The following is a 20,369-nucleotide window of genomic DNA, read 5'->3' as shown; positions in this document are numbered from 1 at the left end:
CTGATTAATTCAACGTACTGTACAGCTTTTATGTAGCATGTTTGCTACTGTTTGGGGCTGGGAAGGTAGGGAATTCCAAGGTCACCCCACACTGTCGATTTTTTTGCAGTACGAAATAAAAATGAAAGTAAAATGTGCTAAAAGAAGCACTGTCACTAATGAGTTAAAAGAAAAAAAAATAATTATGACAAACTTTAAATTCAAGCGTAATTACTCATGGAGTATTTTATTAGATCAACTAATTAAATAAAATTACACCTTTAAACAACGAATTGTCCCGATCCACAGCACCTGAATAATATAAAACCTTAAGATTGCCACTGACGTTTTCACAATCACGTTTTTAAAATGCGATTATGCATTACTGGCATAATTAGATAATCTTCGGCTCAGCACTTTTCTATTGTGTTACAAACAAGCCGTTTAGAATCAGCCAATAAGAATGCTTGCCTAGTTATTACGAATGGACTACAACCACCTAACATTCGTATTTAAGATCAGCTGTGGGAGTAAGCACACATTTTGCCAGAATTACTTTTCACAAGTAAGTTGACTTTTAAAATAAATGTTAATGTGTGTTTTAAACAGTCATTACTTGGTACTGTTTTGTTCGTGTGTTTAATTTGTTTAATATTTGATGTTCGCCTTGTGTAATACATTTGCATTAACTGCATTCTGGCAATGCAATGTGCATCAAGTTCGTTATTTGCACTTTTGCCTGTTTTTATTTTGATAATTTTTGGGTGCTTGTTGGATGTAATTAAAAATAATTTGATAGTTTATTGAATTCAATAAAAAAAAAAAAAAAAAAAAAACTCAAGATTGGTGGGCTTCAAACAGTACAGATAATGGGTAATTAAGAAATAGTGAGGAAAATGCATAAATTGTGAATTCATCAACTATATAGGTGAAAATATTACTGCGTATTACCTTTCAGTTCAGGCGGTGGATGTTGGATGTAGTAGCCACTAGAGGCCGCTAGTGGGCGCGAAACAAACGGTTTTGAAATAGTAACAGTTTAGGGTTAGATGCAAGCCTCTCATGACGTGGCACGAACAAATACATGGTGTTAGTAATTGTAAATGAGGTAGGGTGAATGATGGCGTGATATGCCGTTTAGTTCAATTCTGTTTAAGGGGGGTAAAAGTTTTAGAAATATGGTTTTCTGCATTTGCCATGTCCAGTTGTAGTGTGTGTAGATATCTAAAGATAGTTAGAGCTGTTAACTTCAAAGTAATTTTGTTTTATAAGTAGAATATTTATTCACCACCACAAAGATGTGGCATAAGTAATAGAGGAAGCCATGTGGAATGTGTACCCAGTGTGTCAAGCATTAATACCTCTCAACGGTGTTTGTAGTTCATATTATCTGTGCTCTGAGGAAATTGCTATCTGCTATCTGAGGAAATTGTTTCTGTTTTGCTATTTTGTAGAAATGAATCCTCCACATTCAGTGGGACATGGACAGCATCCTGCAGACCACACAAGACCGTTTTTCTATGTACAGCCGTCTCAACCTTATTTCCCATACCATTGGCACATGCAAAATCCTTGTAATCCATATATGGGCTTTCCTGGTTCAGGTATGAAAAGTTGGGAAACTAACATGTAATACAACTGAGAACTAAATGCATGAAGAAACCAATAGTAGAGCTGATTTACACTGTCCTTTCATTGTAGTGGATGTTTATTTAAATAGTCATATAAAGCCTTTTACCATGTGCCCAGTTATTGGCCATACAATTCAGGACAGTGAAACAATGTTATTTACCAAATTTGGCTCCATAATTTTGGAATAAGTTATTTTATAAGGCATCAGTCACCTTTATAGTCTTCTATGAAGAGACTTTGAAGGATTGCATTTATGCAGTAGCAAAACAATTCCCTTCCCCCATAGCTTATTGATACATATTTCTTACTGTACTTTCTCGGTTAGCCTGTCAAAACCATTGAAATACCTAAATAGTCTAGGAAATTTTACTTTTTTGAAAGGTGTACAGTGTGTGTTTTTTTTTTTTTAGGTTACAATTATGGGTGTCAGTATTTACCCCCCGACCCTTATGCAGAGCTTCCTGGATATATTGTCCCCCATGCTCAATTGCATCCAGCAGATTCTAGAAGAATGTTTACTCCCCACTTTCCTCCTACCATGGCTTATCATGCTAGACGATTTCGATATCAGCAGAACACCATGCATAGGGAGACTACCAGCTCCGAGGTGCAGACTGAACCCAATGGATTGTTAAACAACTCTGAGCATTCAGGCAGTACTGAAACATGCAATGCAGGCCAGGGACAGAGATCAGATTCTGGGTTGGGAACTAAAGAGACTAATTCCCCAAATTCTGCAACCCATTCTGAGGGTCAGAAGCAAAGTGTACAAGATAAGGAAGCAAGTCCTTCAAAGTCCAGGGGTGCAACTCCAAACAGCTACGTCTTCCAGAAGGAGGAAGTGAGAATAGAATGTACGGACATGCCAACAGCACTTAAGATTTTTAGGTCTCGTAAGACGACATCTGAATCTACCCAAAACAGGTCAAATGACCTGGTTCAGTGTGATGTTTGGTCTGTAAGTTCCACAGAAGGTGTTCTACCCCTTTATAGTTCTTCTGTTCATGAAGGCAGTGCAGTGCCAAATACTGACTGTCCAGAGGAACGTGAGCAATGTGTGCGTGTCTTTCCGGACGTGTTACTACTTGGAGCTCCGCCATCAGGTAATGTTCCTACTCTTGTAGAGAAAAAGAGGAGTGTTGCTCATGGATGTATAAGCAGACCAGAAAATGCATTACAACAGGGTCAGCTGGTTGAACAGGACAGAACTGTCCCAAACAAGCTTACTGATGAGAAAAGTATGGAAAGGAATGTGGGAGAAAAGGGAAGCTGTCAGATAAACCCAGTTCAAAATGTTTGCTGTGAAATACTCAAATTGCCAAATACAGTAGAACAATTGGAAAGAGTTAATGAGTCTGTATGGTCAGTTGAGACATTGGCCCCTTACTTCCCTCCTGTCGGATCGTTACTTCACCAAGGTGTTGAGCTGAACTGTGAAAGTGTATCTAAAAATCCCTCTCTTGAGAAGATGCCTGAAGTGGATCGAGAAAACAATGTAAATCAAAAACAGTCTTTGTCCTGTGATGAGGCAGAGTTCAAAATTGTGAAATTGCCCTTTGAGCAACAAATTGCAACAGGAAAAGAGCAACATGATGTATCCATATGGTCAGTGGAATCACTACCTACATATGTTCCTGCTGCAAGCTGGCTATCTGATTTTGGGAATTTATATTTTTACAGCAAATTACCACAGGCAGCACAGCAACTTCAAAGTGCTCCCTGTGCCTCTGCAGATCACCTTTCCTCGAGAGAAAAAGAGATCTCGGAATGTGAATGTGCTTCTCATGGCTTAGTGTCCAGTTGTGCATACAAGGAAAGGCAAAATAGAAAAGCAGAATTTCAAGGTAATACAGACAATGAAAAAAGTTGTAAATGTTGTTTTTATAAGAATATGTCAGACCCGAAAGAGGAACTGGGAATTAGAAATTGCACCCACTGTTTGTCAAAATTAAACTTGCACGATTATAAGAAGTCTAAGACTGCAAAGGATACACGAAAAAGCAGCAAACTGTCCTGTCTGACTTCAGCTGATCGCAATAAAGAAACTTGTGAAGCCTGTAAATGTGCTTTGTTAAAAGGTGTGAAGAAAAATAAAGGTCCAGGATCTAAAATCAAGGACCATCGCAATGAAGAGAATCCAAGTGAGGAGACGACAGAGGATGAAGGTGGCGTTTCACAAATGCCAAGAAAAAGCATGTCAAGGAAGGTTGCTTGTGTAAATAAGGCAACCTATCAAATGAGACTGTCTGAGCCTTGCCCTGTTGCTAGGCAGTTTCCAAAGAAAAAAGCAAGGAAAAGCTCCTGTGATGAAATAAAGTGTGTGTCTCATCACGATGCCCAAGAACAAAGCCACCCTGATGTAGTTAAGGAATGTTATGAAGAGTGTGCAACCATGTTGAAACCAGACAAATGTAAAGGTCCAGAGAAAAAGAATATTACCAAACAAATTCAAACTGGTAAGGATTACCATTTTTCGCTTTCCTTCTAGTATAGTGTATAAAAACATTGGGGACATTTTCATCTGTTTTCGTCATGTGTTTCTCCAAGGGCTTCTGTTCATGGTAATTTCACTCAAGGTAGCCAGAGAAATGGACAATGAGAACAAGGGGAATGTCTCCTTGCATGTACTATTTCATTGATTTTTGAAAATTAATATGCAGTTAGGAAAGTAACCAAAAGTAGTAGTTGGAGTGGAAAAACTACCTACAGCTATAGCCAGTTTTGCATTACCTTGAATGTTAGAAGTGATACATATATTCCATCTCTATCATTGTGCATCTACTTAATGGCAGCTTTTCATTAACTACAAGGCAGTACATAATTCAATGTTAATGTAACATTATTTAACAGGTTTCATTACTAAGCAAAATTAAAGTTCATTCTGTAGGATGATGCAAAACTTGACTACAGATGGTACTGTTAACCCCTTAAGGTACACAGGGAATTGAGTGCTTGTTCAAACGGTTTCTTCCTAAAATACGTTTCGAGTGACTTTAGTATCACAAGGAAACTGACTGTTTTGGTTGACCAGATCCAACCTGTCTGTATACTTGAAACTTGTTTTGTGCACCTCATTGTAAAAATAAGTTAATTCTTTGGGATGTGTTTTGTTCCTTGTACCTTTTTTTAAATGATTAAAAAGTCATCCCCCAGCCACAGTTGTAATTCAAAATTACAGCAAACAGTATGATAACTTTTGATCATGACATATCAACAGTATGTACAGAATAGCATTGAATAAGAAGTTGAAATGTAAGTGTGTAATTGTAATTAGAGAAGTGATTCTCCAGATATGCATATGATGGATGAATGAACAAAGCCATCTCCCGTATGTCCTCAATCTGATGGTCTCATTACTTTTATCCTAAATGTTAATACAAAGTTTCATGACGATTGGCTTGCAGGTAAAATTGGAAGTTGCGTATCAATTATTTATGCAAAGCGTCTGCAATGTTGCCAGATGCTCTCGGGCTGAGCCGTGCACTGATGTAGGCTTGATTTGCTGCAACAAGTTTGTTTATGCCATTTATTTTCTTTAGTTATTCTATAAGGATTGCTGGCTTTCTGCTTTTTTTTTTTTTTTTTTTTTTTTTTTAATGTTCTGAGTTTCAGCACCCACAGAGAAGTCATTAAGTTATGAGTTGAGTGTGTTTCTTTGAGAACTGTTTTGTTAAATGATCCATCCGAGTTAACATGAAGAATTTCTTTCTTTTGTAACAATTGAAGGCTGTGCAATTTGCCTAGAAATTCCATGGAAAGAAAACATGGTGACAACAGATAAGGGAAGCTAGGACAGTTATGGGGCCAGACCGGGGAATTTTAATAATCAGTGGAAATCGTACCCTAAGCCACGAAATACAGAACAAGGTGTGTGGTTTGTTTAAACTATTGAAGATGCGATCACCCTATGTATTCAAATAATTGTATGTCATTTCTACAGTTTTTTTTATAGAACTACAGATGCTCAAAGAGATATGAATTTAGAATTTATGTTAAATCTCTTTTTTAAGAGCGGCATCTCTGGAAAAAGGTTCCCCGCTGGCCAGGTGTGTACCAGAGGCCTTGGAGAGATGAATGTGATGAAACTTCCGAGGGGGAGTTTCCAAGACCACACCGAGGAAGAGGTTTGTATTTCCATTCTGTGAAACCAGCTGTAAATTGCTTCTGGAGATAACCATTGGTATATAATTTTATAGGCAGCTTAAAGTGAGTAATAATGCCTCAATTGTACAGTGATTCTCAGGCATCTCACACTGATGTAGTCTGCCCCTTCCAGAAAAGTTTGGGCACAATTGCCGCTTGGTTCATAAGTGTAAAGCATTTGAAGAACTCTTGCTTTAGTTTTCCTCCTAAATAATGCTCATCTAATCCTATTTTTATTTTTTTAGGATACAGCAAAAGAGGCACAAGATACTGAGTTGTTCACTGTTGCACTTGTTAATAAAAATGACACTTTTTTTATATAGACTGTAATGAATTACACAGCACTAATCATTTAATAAAATATTTATGAACACATTTCTGTTGCAGACTATTTTTTACAGTTTATTTGCTGAATATGTTAATGTGGGATGTTTCAGGAAGTTCTAGGTTTGACTCTGAAGCACAGAAGACCATTTTTTTTTTGTTTTTTTTTTAAACCAGCACATGTTTCCGTTGCTAGCACCTGCAAAGTGAGGTAAAGAAATTGAACAGTCAGAATAAGGACTGTATTCGTGGAATTCTGCTGCTGACGACAATCCATTGTACTGATAAAGCGAACTATAGTTTAACAAAATATAATATTTTAAATAAACATACAGATTTAAAACCTGTATTGACACACCTATTCAATTAATCTATTTAACTAGTAAGTGTCATTTGAACATTTGAGTCTTGCTCTAGGGTACTAGTTGTAACATATTTGGTCACTTTTTTTGTAACCAGAGACCCATAAGAAAATATTGGTACTACAGATATTCTCCACAAGATGGCATTGTATCCAGTGCACCAAATTTAAAAGTACAGCATTCTGTGCTACCCCCCTTTTATAAACAGAAAGCTGGATGAATACTTCAGTGACTATCCCATGACACTTTAGGTTAATGGTGTTCACTTAAAAGAAAAACGCTAGTCCCACTATTGGTGCCTAACCTTTTAATATTCTTGCCTTGGACAAATTTGAGTATTTCAAACTTTTAAATTATTGGTTGGATGTCTACAGTCCTACCCCAAACTCAAACCAAATATATATATATATATATATATATATATATATATATATATATATATATATACACACACACACAAAATATATATAAGCCATATTACATGGACCCCCCCCTCCCCCTTTTTTTTCTGTGGAGATCTTTTGATTTGTTGCTTGTATGTTATGTGAATATTTCAGTCACTTTGTTGTAAGGTTGTCTTGAAGATAAGAACAGTCACAATCTTGTGTTATTGAGATGAACTTTGTTCTGCTGGTTGTATTTGAGATGGAGTGTGATTAACAGTGGATGAATGCCTTTCAAAATTAAATCTCTAATTGGAGGCAATTGCTAGCTTTGCAATTAAGTGTCTTCAGGTCTAGCAAGCTGTGCTGTCCAGACCAATGTAAAACAAATCTCTTTTCTCTCTTCCACCCCCTGGTATATGGGAGCATTACAGCTATGACCAAATGTTTTGCATCACCCACTAGAATGAATGTTATGTTGACCTTTTGAAATTACACATCGCTTTGTAGTTTTCCAAAAATTGAAAAATGTAACATTTTGAAATCTAAAATGAAATAGTCTACTACTGTTATAGACTTCTAAGATCCCATTTTGTAGTTTCTTAGCAGGGCCAGATTAACACAGGGACTTTAGGGGCTGCAGCCCAGGGCCTCAAATATATAATTTATAATACAATATCTAAAAATTGAATAAGTAGCGTGACCTGAATGGATCGGAAGAGGGCTCTTTACCAATTTGTGTTGCGGTGGCGGAGCAGAGACTGCCTGGTCAATGACTTGGCCTGCAATCAAGTCATGTGCCACTTATCAGATGTGCTGCGGTGCGAACGTGACTCAGATCAGAATGTGTAAATGTCTGACCAAGCAGCACCTAGGAAGTATAACAGCAACGCTGAAAAGTACAATGTCATTGCGAGGAAGATATGGTTTAAAAAAAAAAAAAAAACACCACCAATGCTGACATGCTATTTTAAACCAATACCAACAAATGTATGTGACGGTACCAGTACTTTGGGAAAATACATTGGAGAGAAATCAACAGGAGGAAACAACTTGGTTTATATGGATTACAGTGAGGCAATCTCCATAGAAAAACGGAAACAAGTCCCACCTTTTTCTCACTATTTTTGGTAGTAGTTGCGGGTTGTGTCTGTTTCCATGTAGTTTTCTTTTTAGACTGATAAATTCTTGTTTAAAATGCAAACAAACATGCATATTAAAATATCGGAGGCAGTATGTTTGTGTCTGAGTTCCAATTTGGCCTTGTGCGCATGATATCGTACAGCTTTCTTAAACCAGATTTCCATGAAGTTTTTAGATTGCTTTAAAACATTTGGTCCTCAAAAAAACAAAACAAAAAACTGTCGTTCCTGTGTGTGCAGCTCTGCTGAAACAAAGAATAAAAAAAAATTAAATACATAAAGCACTGTGTACTATCCTTTTATTATTTACTAAACATTTTTTGGCTGCATATATAGTTATTATAAACCTACTATACACTTAAATATTTGTAAGAGATAAGGCCACACATTGCCAGATATCTTGCTATTACGACAAAAAGAGTCTGTAGTTTGCATTTCCCATTTTGTATTTGAAACTGCCAGTAACTAACGCTGTGGCCAAAGCTCATTTTCCAAACTGGTGTTAATTCAAACATCGAATCAGGTAAAATGTGGATCAGCTAAAACTGAATAATTTAACGTTTAACTTAATCCAGCCCTGTTTATCATAGTGTAATGACCTGTGCCTTTGAAGATGAAGCAGAAGATGGAGACGTTGCCAGGTACAATTGTAAACCAATTTATTGGTAGAAATGAACACGGTCCCTTGGGCCAAGTCCATGCCACAAAAACAATAAAATAAATTATCTCTTTCTATTGCTACCCTGCACTTTCCCTTTCTCTAGCTCTCTCACTCACGCTCCTTCTCTAAGCAACTCCCAGGCTTTGGTTGCACACACTCTCTCGCAGGTCCTCTTTCTGTCTGTAATTAACCCAGCTCTGTGCATTCATCTGTTCACCACTCAGACCTGCGAGACTCCATCACATTCCTGCACAGGCGGTACTTATACCTCTTCCACTGCTCCCACCCCCTTCACGCAGACTGACCAACCAGGTCTATCCCTGCTTTAAATAAGCTCACTATTCATGAATGATATGTTCGCATTAATATGATTGGAAACATATTGTTGTACAGTACAATGATTCTCCTGTTTCTTTGCTGGTCCATAAATAATCTTTTCTTTAATAAATTAACTGCATAAACTGGACTTATACTGCTAAACTGCATATCATTTATTTTGAAATTATTCATTTTCCGTCTCATCGTGACTGGAACACCAGTCCATAATTTGTGGCCAGTTTGGCTGTACTGGTAGAGCCATGATCTATGCTGTTGTGTGTCCTCCAATTTTGCGGTATTACAGCTATGGCCTTTTCCCAAGATGGCCAACTTCCGGTTCTGTCTAATCATTGAGTCAGCCCATCCCTCTGAAAGGCATACCACCAACCTTACTGGTCCAGAGGTAGATTTGCAGCTCAGATTCCTTCTCGCCCGTTCGCACACACTTAATAATATTTTTATCACAATATGTGTAAGTGGTTCTCTAGAATTATATTAAAAAAAACCTGTATATAGTGCTTGGTATCTCGCAATACCCCCGCCGGCCTACCTCCTCTACAGTATATCCCATGGCAGGGATGTACATTAAAGATAATAAAGGTGGGGAACTATTCTATTTGTTGGTTGACTGTTGACCAGGTTCCAAAACATCTGTTTTTGTGTGTGATTTGAAGATATTTCTTACGGAAACTACAGTTGCAGACAAAAGTATTTTGGGGAAGCTATAAAGACCAACAAAATGCTCAACTATATAATGAAAAGTGTTGAATTTAAATCAAGGGAAGTAATATTAAAACTTTACAATGCATTAGTAAGACCTCATCTAGAATATTGTGTACAGTTCTGATCACCTCGTTACAAAAAGGATATTGCTGCTCTAGAAAGAGTGCAAAGAAGATTACTAAAGCATAATTTCATCATTTGAGAAATATAGCTAAATTAGATTCTGTGTCTGATGCTGAGAGGCTAATGCATGCTTTTGTTTCATCAAGAATGGACTGTTGTAATGCACTTTTTTCTGGAATTCCAAAGTATTTGGTATCTTGCTTGCAGCTTATTTAGAATGCTGAGGCAAGAATTCTAACTAAAACCAGAAAAAGTGAACATATTACTCCTGTCTTGGCATCCTTACACTGGCTTCCTGTGCATTTTCAAATTGATTTTAAGATTTTATTTTTAACTTATAAAGCCCTTAATGGATTAGCACCTACTTGTGTTGATCCCAAATATTCCTAAGTGGAATCTTAGATCTCAGGATGCAGGGCTCTTGATTATTCCAAGGATAAATACAAATAGTATGGGAGGAAGGGCATTTTCTTATAAGGCTCCTACATTATGGAACCCAATGCCTTTTTTTGGTCAGAGAAGCTAGGAGTCTTGCTGTTTTTAAGTCTAGATTGAAGACTTATTTATATACACAGGCCTTTTTATTAGTCTTTATTATAACTTTTTTTTTTTTTTTTTTTTTTTTTTAAATATACATGATTGAAAATGTATTTACTTTTATTTAAAATGGTCTTTATTATAATCTTTTTAAAGTTATTTTAATGTTTTATTATGCTGTGTGTATTATGTTTTCTGTAAAGCACCTTGGGGTCTATGACGTAAGGTGCTATATAAATGAAATAAATAAATAAGAGTGACCAGAATTAAATAAAAATAATTTAATCCATTCAGTCTTGAACAAAGAAGACTATGCGGCAATCTGATTCAAGCATTCAAAATTCGAATGGCCTCCTCTCGAATGGCCTCCACTCGTTTGTAAACTTTCTTATGTTCTTGTTTGGGCAGTTCCAAAAAATGAGAATAAATACATACATAATCATGAAGTGCTGAAAAATAAATTGGAAATTTGAGTACAGCAACAATCTCAAAATGGCAGTGATACAACTAAAAGAAAAAGGAGAAACTACCAGAAAAACATGCAGAAAGTCTGTTTTTATCAAAAAGCACCATGTGGGCTATTACTGATAAAAATAAAACAGGAACCACTGCAATTTTAGAGTGGGTAAGAACTGCAATTATTATTATTTTTGCTACTACAGTACAAATACACATGACATCAAGAATGAAATGGCTCACAAAAGGTGCTAGGATCTTTGAACCCACTTACTGTGAGTTGGCAATTAACATACAAACCTTATAATATTTACATAATACAGTTCTGCAGCTGTAGCCAGGACAGATGCTGATTTGTTTGGAGGATTTCCAGAGTCAGTTCAGAGCACAGCTTCATGTCAGAAGGTTCAAGTTGGGGGTCCTACAAAGCACCTTTTTTGCTATGATTGCATACAAGATGGCTATAGAAAAACTGACAGCTGCAACACTAGCACTGGACTTCATAAATACCCACCTACTTTCACAGCTACTGGCACTGGCAAAACACTTTACTCTCAGCTTCATACTACCATCTGGTCTTGGATCTAACACTGACTGTGAAGTGATTCTGTAGGCTGTAGTCGATCATCCACAATAAAAAAGAAATGGGACAAGATGGTAAAGGAATAAGATAAATAATGGAACCCTCTTTGAAAGACAAAAGTCAACACAGTACTTTCTTAGCTGTAGAACTGAATCTAAAGCGAAAGGTTTCTAAAACATAAGGGCTTTATAGCTATTAAGCTCCAGATCTCTAAAACTGTTTTACGCAAACATTTTACATTTTTTGTACCTTTTTTAGTTAACTGTTTGTTATTTTTTTTTTAATATAATTAGCATCCTAACACTTGTGTTTATTTTGTAGTACCCTGATTAGAGGGCTTTACTTTCTGGCATTTGACCATGTTGAGAAGGTAATGTGAGATGCAGGTTTTATTGTGAGTGGAAACTGTCAAACAGTGGTCCTGTTGTTATTTTAAACATTTTAAATTTCTCTTTTTTTAAAGCTAGATATTCTGTTTCATATTTTTGTGGTCAATTACTGCGTGGTAGTGCCCTATAATGGCGCTTCATGATTGGTGGATGAAAGTTCTGAGGTTTCTAATGTTTGCAAGTGGTTAGTTAAAGATTGTAATCTGTAGTGAATCATCTTCTGGTGCAGCACAGAGCCCTTATCATATCTTTAACCCTGTCGATCATACCGGTGAAATGGGTTTCAGTTTGTTTTAAAGTATTTTAAAGGTAAGAGTACTTTGTAATAGTTGATAACTAGCATTAACCAAACATTAATGAACATTAATCATGTTAATAAGTTACAACAGTTCTTAGCTCCTAAAAAGCACAGTGACCTGTAGAAATGTGTGACCAAGACAAGAGAAAGTTTAATAAGAGGCCTTACATTAGTCTAATTACACCAAATATTTACTTATTTGAAAGTTTTTGCAAAACATTAGTTTTTTGGTATAGTTTTACATATATTCTCTCTTTTATAGGCCTTCTTGTCTCTACCTTGTCACGACTTAAACTACTCCAAAACTCTGCTGCACACCTCCTAACTCCCAAAACTAACCAAAACTAAATACCAAACTAAGACAGCACATTAGACCTGTCTTGGCTTTCTTACATTGGCTTTCTGTAAAGCAAATAATTTATTTTAAGGTCCTTCTTCTGACATATAAGGCTTGTAGGGAACTTGGGCCAGATTCCATTCGTGAGCTGGTGGCTCCGTACATTCCGAGTCGTTCTCTGCGTTCCTCCAACTTTGGGCTGCTTTCTGTTTCTTCCCTGAGCCTTGTCTCTATGGGTGCAAGAGCTTTTTCTAATTATGCACATAGACTCTGGAACTTACTCCCTGTGAATATCTGCTTATTTTATGGGTTATTATTGATTGTACAGTGCTTTGTGATAACTCTGTTGTGAAAGGCACTATATAAAAACCTATTGTATTGTATTGAATATAGACGCTCTAGATCTTCTGTCTTGCCCATCATAACTGAAACTGCCTTATGTTATATATAACAAAATAAAAGTCACTTATAGTTGTATTATACAAGAGATATACACAAATGTCTGTGCTACATGTTTTTTGTGTCCAATGAATATACAATACATACCACTGATCCAAAGTGGTTGTCATAAAATCATTTTAGGTATCCTCTATTAGTATGTCAGAGCCAAAGAGTAGGAGAAGTTTTGACTGTGTTACACAAATACATGATTTTCTCCTTTATGGTAATACATCAGCGCATTTGATGGCATGCAAGCGAATGTAAATGTCATACCAGGCATTCTCACAATGTTTTGTCTTTACCTGTAAATAGCACTATTTGAAAGCTGGGGAGGGTAGCTTATTCATTACTCACAAATAAGTTCATAGGTCATTTCAATTTGACTTGTCTGTTAAACCCTTTTCGTGTATTTACAAACACAGAATTACAAGCTGGTCAGTTCTGCATTACTCTAGCCAAAGTGTTGCAATCGACTGCTTTAACAGGCTGTATTTATAGCACCTTTAGAAGTCCCTGTCATGGCTTATACTTGCTTTGTGGTGCAACCAACTCTGATTAGATTTTAGAAAGTTAATGTAAGATTTTATAAATTGTAATAATTTTATGTACCCCTTTAAATGGCAAAGAAGTGAGAAATCATTGAGGGTCTGTCTCTGTAGCTTTGCACACAGCCAATAGGTATCTGCATATCAAAGAACAGCTGTGATCTAGGGCGGATGACCCCTGAGTTGTTTCTACTTGAAATGCTGATTTTAATCAGAAGTGTGAACCACAATCAAGTCCACAAAACTTCGTCTAAAGGTGTCATCATGGGGCGCCGTCTTTTACTTTTCATTGGTGAAAAGTAGAAGATTGCCACTACCTGTGGGATGTAACCTGCCTTTTCTATTAATATCTGTAACCTGTATCTCATTGCTCAGAGTTGCTTGGAATCCTTCCACCTTCTCAAGACCTGTAGGATTAACGATATAGTTGGGGTTGGGGAGTCAAGCATCATACAAATCAGAACCACTAATGTTAACGATAATTTCCTCTTTTGAGAATGGTTTTATAATTAAATACAGGCTTTCAGGGGCTCTGTTTATCACCACATAACATAAAAATCCTTTCTTGTTGATTTCCACTTGCAGAATCTCATTGAGCTTTACCAATGTAATATGCTTTTTAGTTTACTCTGTAAGCCATCTGCTTCAAATATTCATATTCATACTTGGCAGAGAAGTCATCTTCAACAACTAGCACTTCCATTATGATTCAAGCTTGTGTTCAGCATCTTTTAATGAAAACATCCAGTATGAGACATCTAGCAAACTCCAAGGTTTAGAATCGTGAGGGAGACTCTTCTCTCCAAGTATATTGGTTGCATGATATAGTTATAGCTTTTAAATGCCTAGTGCTTTGTGTCTGTGATAATATGCTTATTGCAGGATATAGACTTATGAAAGAAAATGGTGTCACATGATTTGTTTTTTTTATATTTGTAGGCTATAAGATAAATACCTTGGATCCAATGCCTTTTACAGTCATGTGGAAATGTATTAGAACACTTCAAGATTTGTCATTATATCCTTTATATACCTACCTGCATACAAACCCCTGGGTGTGAGAATTTAAATTTTCAGACAATAATCGTGATACAGTTATGTGTTAAAATGTTAGACCACTTTTTGCTTTTAATTAGCCTTCTGAAAAGTCTCATTCATTTTACCATTAGTGGGTTTTCTCTTACCATTTTAAATGAATTGCATGTGTGGCCTATAAAAGTCATCAATCACGAATTGCCCAAGATTTTCAATTACAGTGGTTTGATTTCATATGCACAACAAATCAAAACTATAGAAACAATGGGATGTGCTAATAAATATACACACTACTGTATAATGCCATGATTAGTTGATACTTAATAGAAAATAATAAAAATATACATCAACAGACTTATGAGTTGTTAAGTGATACTCAGCAGATACCTGGTATTCTTTAGGATGGTCTCCAAAGAATATCGGGTTATAGCTAGTCTCCTTAACAGATTAGAATATGAAATTGATGTCTAATGGTGACTGCTAAGACTGATTAGATATGGGCAATACATTCTACAATGGTTATCAATTCCTTGGAAATGGATAATATATTCTGACACCTCTGCAATCTTGAGATGACTTGCACACAGTTTGCCTAATAACAAAAGGAACTATTTAACGGAGAATAGCATCTCTAGAGGTCATGCACTACAATAGCATTCTGTACTTTTTCAACCTTCTCAACAACCAATTTAAAACCCAATTCATATCCTACATGCCACAATTTAAAATCTGCCAGAAAGAATTTGACTGTGTTGGTAGATAAAAAGGTGTTAAAAAGAAATTAAAATGGTATGTACACTGCTCTGAGAGCTGGATTTCATTTAGACAAGCTCTATTAAAGAAAGCATACTAAGTACAAATCCCCGGTGATTCATATGGAAATTCCTAATAATTTTATTGAAATGTTATATTTCCATTGCACTTGGCATATTCTAAGTTAGCATGCAGCCATGTAATACCACTATGTGTTTTAGCAGACTGTTGACTGTTAGTTAAGTAGACAAACAATTTGGATAAAGCCAAATTATGTAGTAATAGGCTTGATGCAAACTTACAACCATGCAATCTAAAAGATAGTGTCTCAACAATAACAAACCTGCAATGGTCAGAATCTGTAACTTCAGTGAATCAACATTGCCCAACTGGTCAGTCGGATTGTCACGTGGTCATTCTGGTTTGCGTTACATACAGGGTTCTTCCAGTGACTGGAACAAAACACTTCATCTCTGCATTTTTTGGACTGGAAATGTATACTTTGTGTGCTCTTTGCTCTTTAGCTTTAATGAAGAATAAAGCCATATTTTTGGGACCCTGCAAGTGGTCATTTTGGACTATCCTACCCTACCTAAGTTAACATTAGGAAATTGTAATGCAAGATAAATGATAATCTTTGTTTATGAAACCAGTCAAAAGAGTGTTTGCAATCAAACATAATTATACTGTAAAGAAGCCTTCAAAGAGTAGGTGAGTATGTTTTTTTTTTTTTAATCATTTACAAAAAGCCATTAAATTGGACGCTGTCAAAATTTCAAATACCATTTTAACTTTTCTTTTCTTTTATCTTGCTGATTTAGGCTTTTCTTGGTTACAGGGCCCTCGACTAGAAAAGGTGACTCAAATTCCTAACAAAACATTTTACTGCAAAGCTTTTCTTAAAAATTCTAAAAACAATACCATGCCATTCTCAAAATAAATCTTACCTCTTCCTTCAATTTACTTTTTCGGACCACTCCAGTGAGTACATAGAAATGTCACTATGTTCCTTAGAGAATTCTGAGACATTTTAAAGTTTTGACAGAGACACCTTCTTAGGATTTGGTCACATTTTCTTTATTCACTGGTCTAATATACAGTTGCAATGTTCTTTTTGCGTACGGATTACATTGAAAGAGTGCAGCAGTAGTACCCTATTTGTATCAAGCCATTTTAAGATTCAGATTATATCAATAGCTATGGCCAAAAGTTTTGCATCACCGAATAGAATGAACTAATTTTACTTCAAAAAGTCGAAAGAAACCTGATGAATAATGTTATGTTAAGATATTGAATTACATACCACTTTATAGTTTTCCATATACATAATGCAAAAACTGACAAAAGATTAAACGTTTAACATTTCAAAATCTAACATGAAATACTGTTGCACTGATTTCAGAGCGCTTTTAACTTCAGTGGCTGATGACAAAATAAATTGAAGTTTAAGTTTGTGAGATCTAGAGTAAAGCTTTTCTGGTGCAGTGTTCTTTATGAACCATACTGTGGGCCAATGAACCAAAAGGAGCTGATGCTATATATAACAAATTTGGGCACCATCCTAGGCAATGTTACTTTACATTAGTTGTCAGTTTGGAATTTGGAATAGGTATATCCATCACCTATAAGGTGCTTGTGGCCCTCAACCGTTCTATTTATGCACTGTTATTTCCAAGTCAGGCTTTCAGATTCCAGAGCACTGATTTGTTGTCTGTCCATAAAAAGTGTTTCACTTGTAATGCTGCTTGTTAATAGAATTTCAGCACACTATGCATTGCTATGTACTGTACGAGTAAATTGTATTGTAATTAGGTTAGAACATTGCCTAGATCAATGTCTGTTTGGCAAAAGGCAGGTCAATTTATTTATTGGTACCAGACCCCATAAACAGTACACTAGTGGGGCAGACAATGTACCAAGCTGTTGATGCTTTGTCATTGGAAGTGATTGAATAACTATTTTGAAGCACAAATTAAATCGTTATTTCATTAAAAGCTGTATTTTAATTAATCTAGGAGACCGCAGGCTGTGTTTTAACATTGTCCTTCTCTTAAATGCATGATCTGAACAATACATGCTATCTTTGGGATGATCTGCTAGGAAATAGGAAAAACAGAATATGTTTTGCAGATTATACAGTGTTAACGATCACTAAGGGAATTGATTGAATGTCATATTTTAAAGACATATACATAGGAAAGCATTCTTGCTGTTATACACAGGGAACCACTTAAAGCTTCCTTACCCCTTCCTTTAAATGTGTGTTTCTGTTGCAAGAAATATGGATTAAACCTGTTAAAATGGTTGAAATCTAGCATTTTTCTAACAATATTTCCTGTACCTTTTATCTATTCACTTCAATCTTCCTTATAGACAGCTTATAGAGTGAGGTTAGTAAACACAGAGACTTACTTGACTAAGCCTTCTTACAAGATCCACAGAGATACAAGGGACTTGTTTTATAATCTGGTACTTTACATTACCTAAGAGTAGATTGTACAGCAATTGAATGTTCTTTATCAATTAGATAAGTAAAGATTTATATTACAGTGGCACCGTGTTTAAGAAATTCATGTAAAGCAGGTGGGACTGGTAGATGATGTATAGTTTATGGGTTGAAGTGATGGTGGATGTATCAAATTTGAATAATTCATTATTGTATATGTATGTGTTCTTACTATATATCCACCTCTATCCTTTATAATGGGTGCAGAAAGTAAATCAAAACATTATTTGAACTGTTGGATCCCACCAAGACCACGCTCTGACCACATTACGGAAACAGCTGATATCTGTAGGCATATAAAATATAGTTAGGAGCCTACTTTTATGCACAGCTTTGGAAAATTGACCCTGTGTTATTTTAATAGGCATCAGGGGCAAAGATGTAACAACTGAATGTTGTCCATCATGTGCAAAGGAGTCCGCGTTGCCCCTTCTCCAGTAGGCGACAAGGCAGCCGCAGTGAAGCACCACTCAGTGGCCTGGAGGTGGCAGCCAGAACCAGTAAACCATCTCCCGAGCCACTCCAGGACCCGGCAGGACCCAACCCAAACACTGTCCAACTTTTGGCAGTGCCCCTTTCTCCCTTTGGGCCCGAAGACTGGAATTCCATCCAGGTTCCCTGAAGTCATAATAGTGCTTCTAGTGAGCTCCTGCTGCCCAGAGTTGGTAACTGTAGAACCAGTGTGTGGAATCCAGCCAGTACCTGGTGTGTGGTCTGGGGACATCCAATGTAGCAGCTGGGGGGCTGGCTGGGTTCCGGAGTTCCCAGTCGAGCATCAGGAGTGCTGGGGTGAATTCGTGCACTGCTGTCTAACAGGCCATGGGATCCCTTGTGCAGTGCTGGATGTAAAAGTCATAGGACTGGACATTCTTGATCCACCTATAGCAACAGCAGCTGGGCCGACTACAGGGTTGCCAACCTTGCAATTTTGCTTTTACTGACACTGTTTATTTTTATTGACATTATTTAAAAAAAAAAAAAATCTGAAACAGTAAAACACCATGATAAAATCGACTATTTGTACGAGCTACATTTCTTTAGGTCTTATTTACTTCTTATGGTCATACATGCACACATTTGCAGACTGAATCATTTGCTTCGTTAGCCTGAAGCTGATCCTGTTTTTAACAACAGTCTAGATAGTCAGAATTCGATCCAGAATATCTGAGGACAGTTTCTCACATTTGTTTGTACAAGTGTGGCAGTATTTATCAGCCTCCAGATCCTGTCTAGGATCCGTCAAGTCAGTCATTTGGTACTGCATAAATTCAATTTCTAGGCTATCCAGCACACTTCCAAGAACAATCTGTGGGAAAAAATGTTGCAAGCTGGACGATGTCTCCCAAGCTCGCTGTGCTTTGGCTACTTTGCACTTGGATGAAGAATGCTTACCAAGTGCAGTATTGTTAATTGGCATTCTTCTTTTGATACTTTTCCCTGGCTTCACATAAGGTGTAGGTGTATGACACTAGAGAGCAGCAATGCAATACAAAATATACCATCTTTTATTTCAATCCAAAATCACAGGCTTTTTTTGTTATTTACGGAGGGTTGGCAACCTTGTCCAACTGATCCGGGCTAAACCCCTCAAAACTCTGGCACAAGACCGCATCTATTGCTGCCCGAATGGTGCCTTGGCTGGCATGCTGCTGTGATGGTGCAGGGTTCCCCAAATGGTTAGTCATTTGCACTGGCTGGTTCCTTCCTGCTGGTGGTGTCTGGGTTGAGCTTAAGGTTTCCGACCTCCATGATGCCGTCCTGGGTTGATGGACACGAGCATCAGGTCCCTTCGTTGACTGGGCACTGGCTTCATCTGGAATGGGGCCTTCAACCACTGCAAACCAGCTAACCCCCTGGGGGTTAGCTGGTTCACCTGGGGGGCCCAGCATGAGGGTTGGTCCCCTTGGAAAGCTAAGGTTCCCCCTCTGAAGATCCAGGCTGCTGCGAATGCTCTGCAGGAACTCTAGACCCAGGATACAGTGGGTCTTCCAGGAGGGCTTGCAGATCTCTTATGGCCCTCTGGGCATGTTGGAGCCTGTGTCTAACATGTGTGCAGAAAGTCCACAGCAGTGTAGGACTGTAGTGGTTACAGGAGCATTGTCAGCTGCTTTTGGGGGGCTGGCCTCTACCCCCTGTCTGTGGAGTTGGGCCCTACCGCAGTGCGACCGCCGGTTATTGCATGAGGCAGATGGTGAGTCATCACGGGGCAAGGGGGTTGTTTCCATATGGTTTCCAGGTGATCTGAGGAGGCAGAAATGGATGTTGCTGATGGGCATTGGGCACTGAAATAGTTGGCCGGGGGTTGTTCATTGGTATCACCTTGGACAGCGCCACAATCTTTTGTAGCTAAAACAGACACTTAAATGAACCGCTCCTGAACCATAACATTAATATACTGTCAAATTCAGAGTTCAACTCTGCCAACAACGTGTTCACGGCATACATAAAAAACGCAGCTATTAACTCACTTTAAACAGAATTAACACTTTAGTATATCTATTAGAACTTCATAGTTAATACTTTACTACAGTTGTAAATGGAAAACAGTAACCATTTTATGAGGCGGAATGTTATTTCCACATTTGTCTAATTTAAAATCACTTTTAAAAATATTTAAATCGTATCTTATTTGCAAAGTTTTACAGCGTGAGCCATTGTATAATAGGAATAAAGCACTCCAGGTTGTGTTTTGTGCTGGG

General features: G+C 37.2%; 1 protein-coding gene across 1 annotated transcript; it reads left to right on the top strand.

The window, feature by feature from the left end:
* Window positions 1-460: 460 nt before the first annotated feature.
* LOC121308194 lies at window positions 461-6,093 on the top strand. The gene is made up of 5 exons (XM_041240466.1): window positions 461-544; window positions 1,434-1,583; window positions 2,022-4,067; window positions 5,622-5,735; window positions 6,000-6,093. Exons 2-5 carry the CDS (start codon window positions 1,436-1,438, stop codon window positions 6,026-6,028), a joined length of 2,337 nt encoding a protein of 778 aa, XP_041096400.1. The 5' UTR covers window positions 461-544; window positions 1,434-1,435; the 3' UTR covers window positions 6,029-6,093.
* Window positions 6,094-20,369: the final 14,276 nt, after the last annotated feature.

This window comes from Polyodon spathula, chromosome 3, assembly GCF_017654505.1.
Source record: "Polyodon spathula isolate WHYD16114869_AA chromosome 3, ASM1765450v1, whole genome shotgun sequence".
NCBI lineage: Eukaryota > Metazoa > Chordata > Actinopteri > Acipenseriformes > Polyodontidae > Polyodon > Polyodon spathula.
Note: the sequence above shows the minus strand (reverse complement) of the source record. Positions and strands in the feature narration are given on the sequence as shown.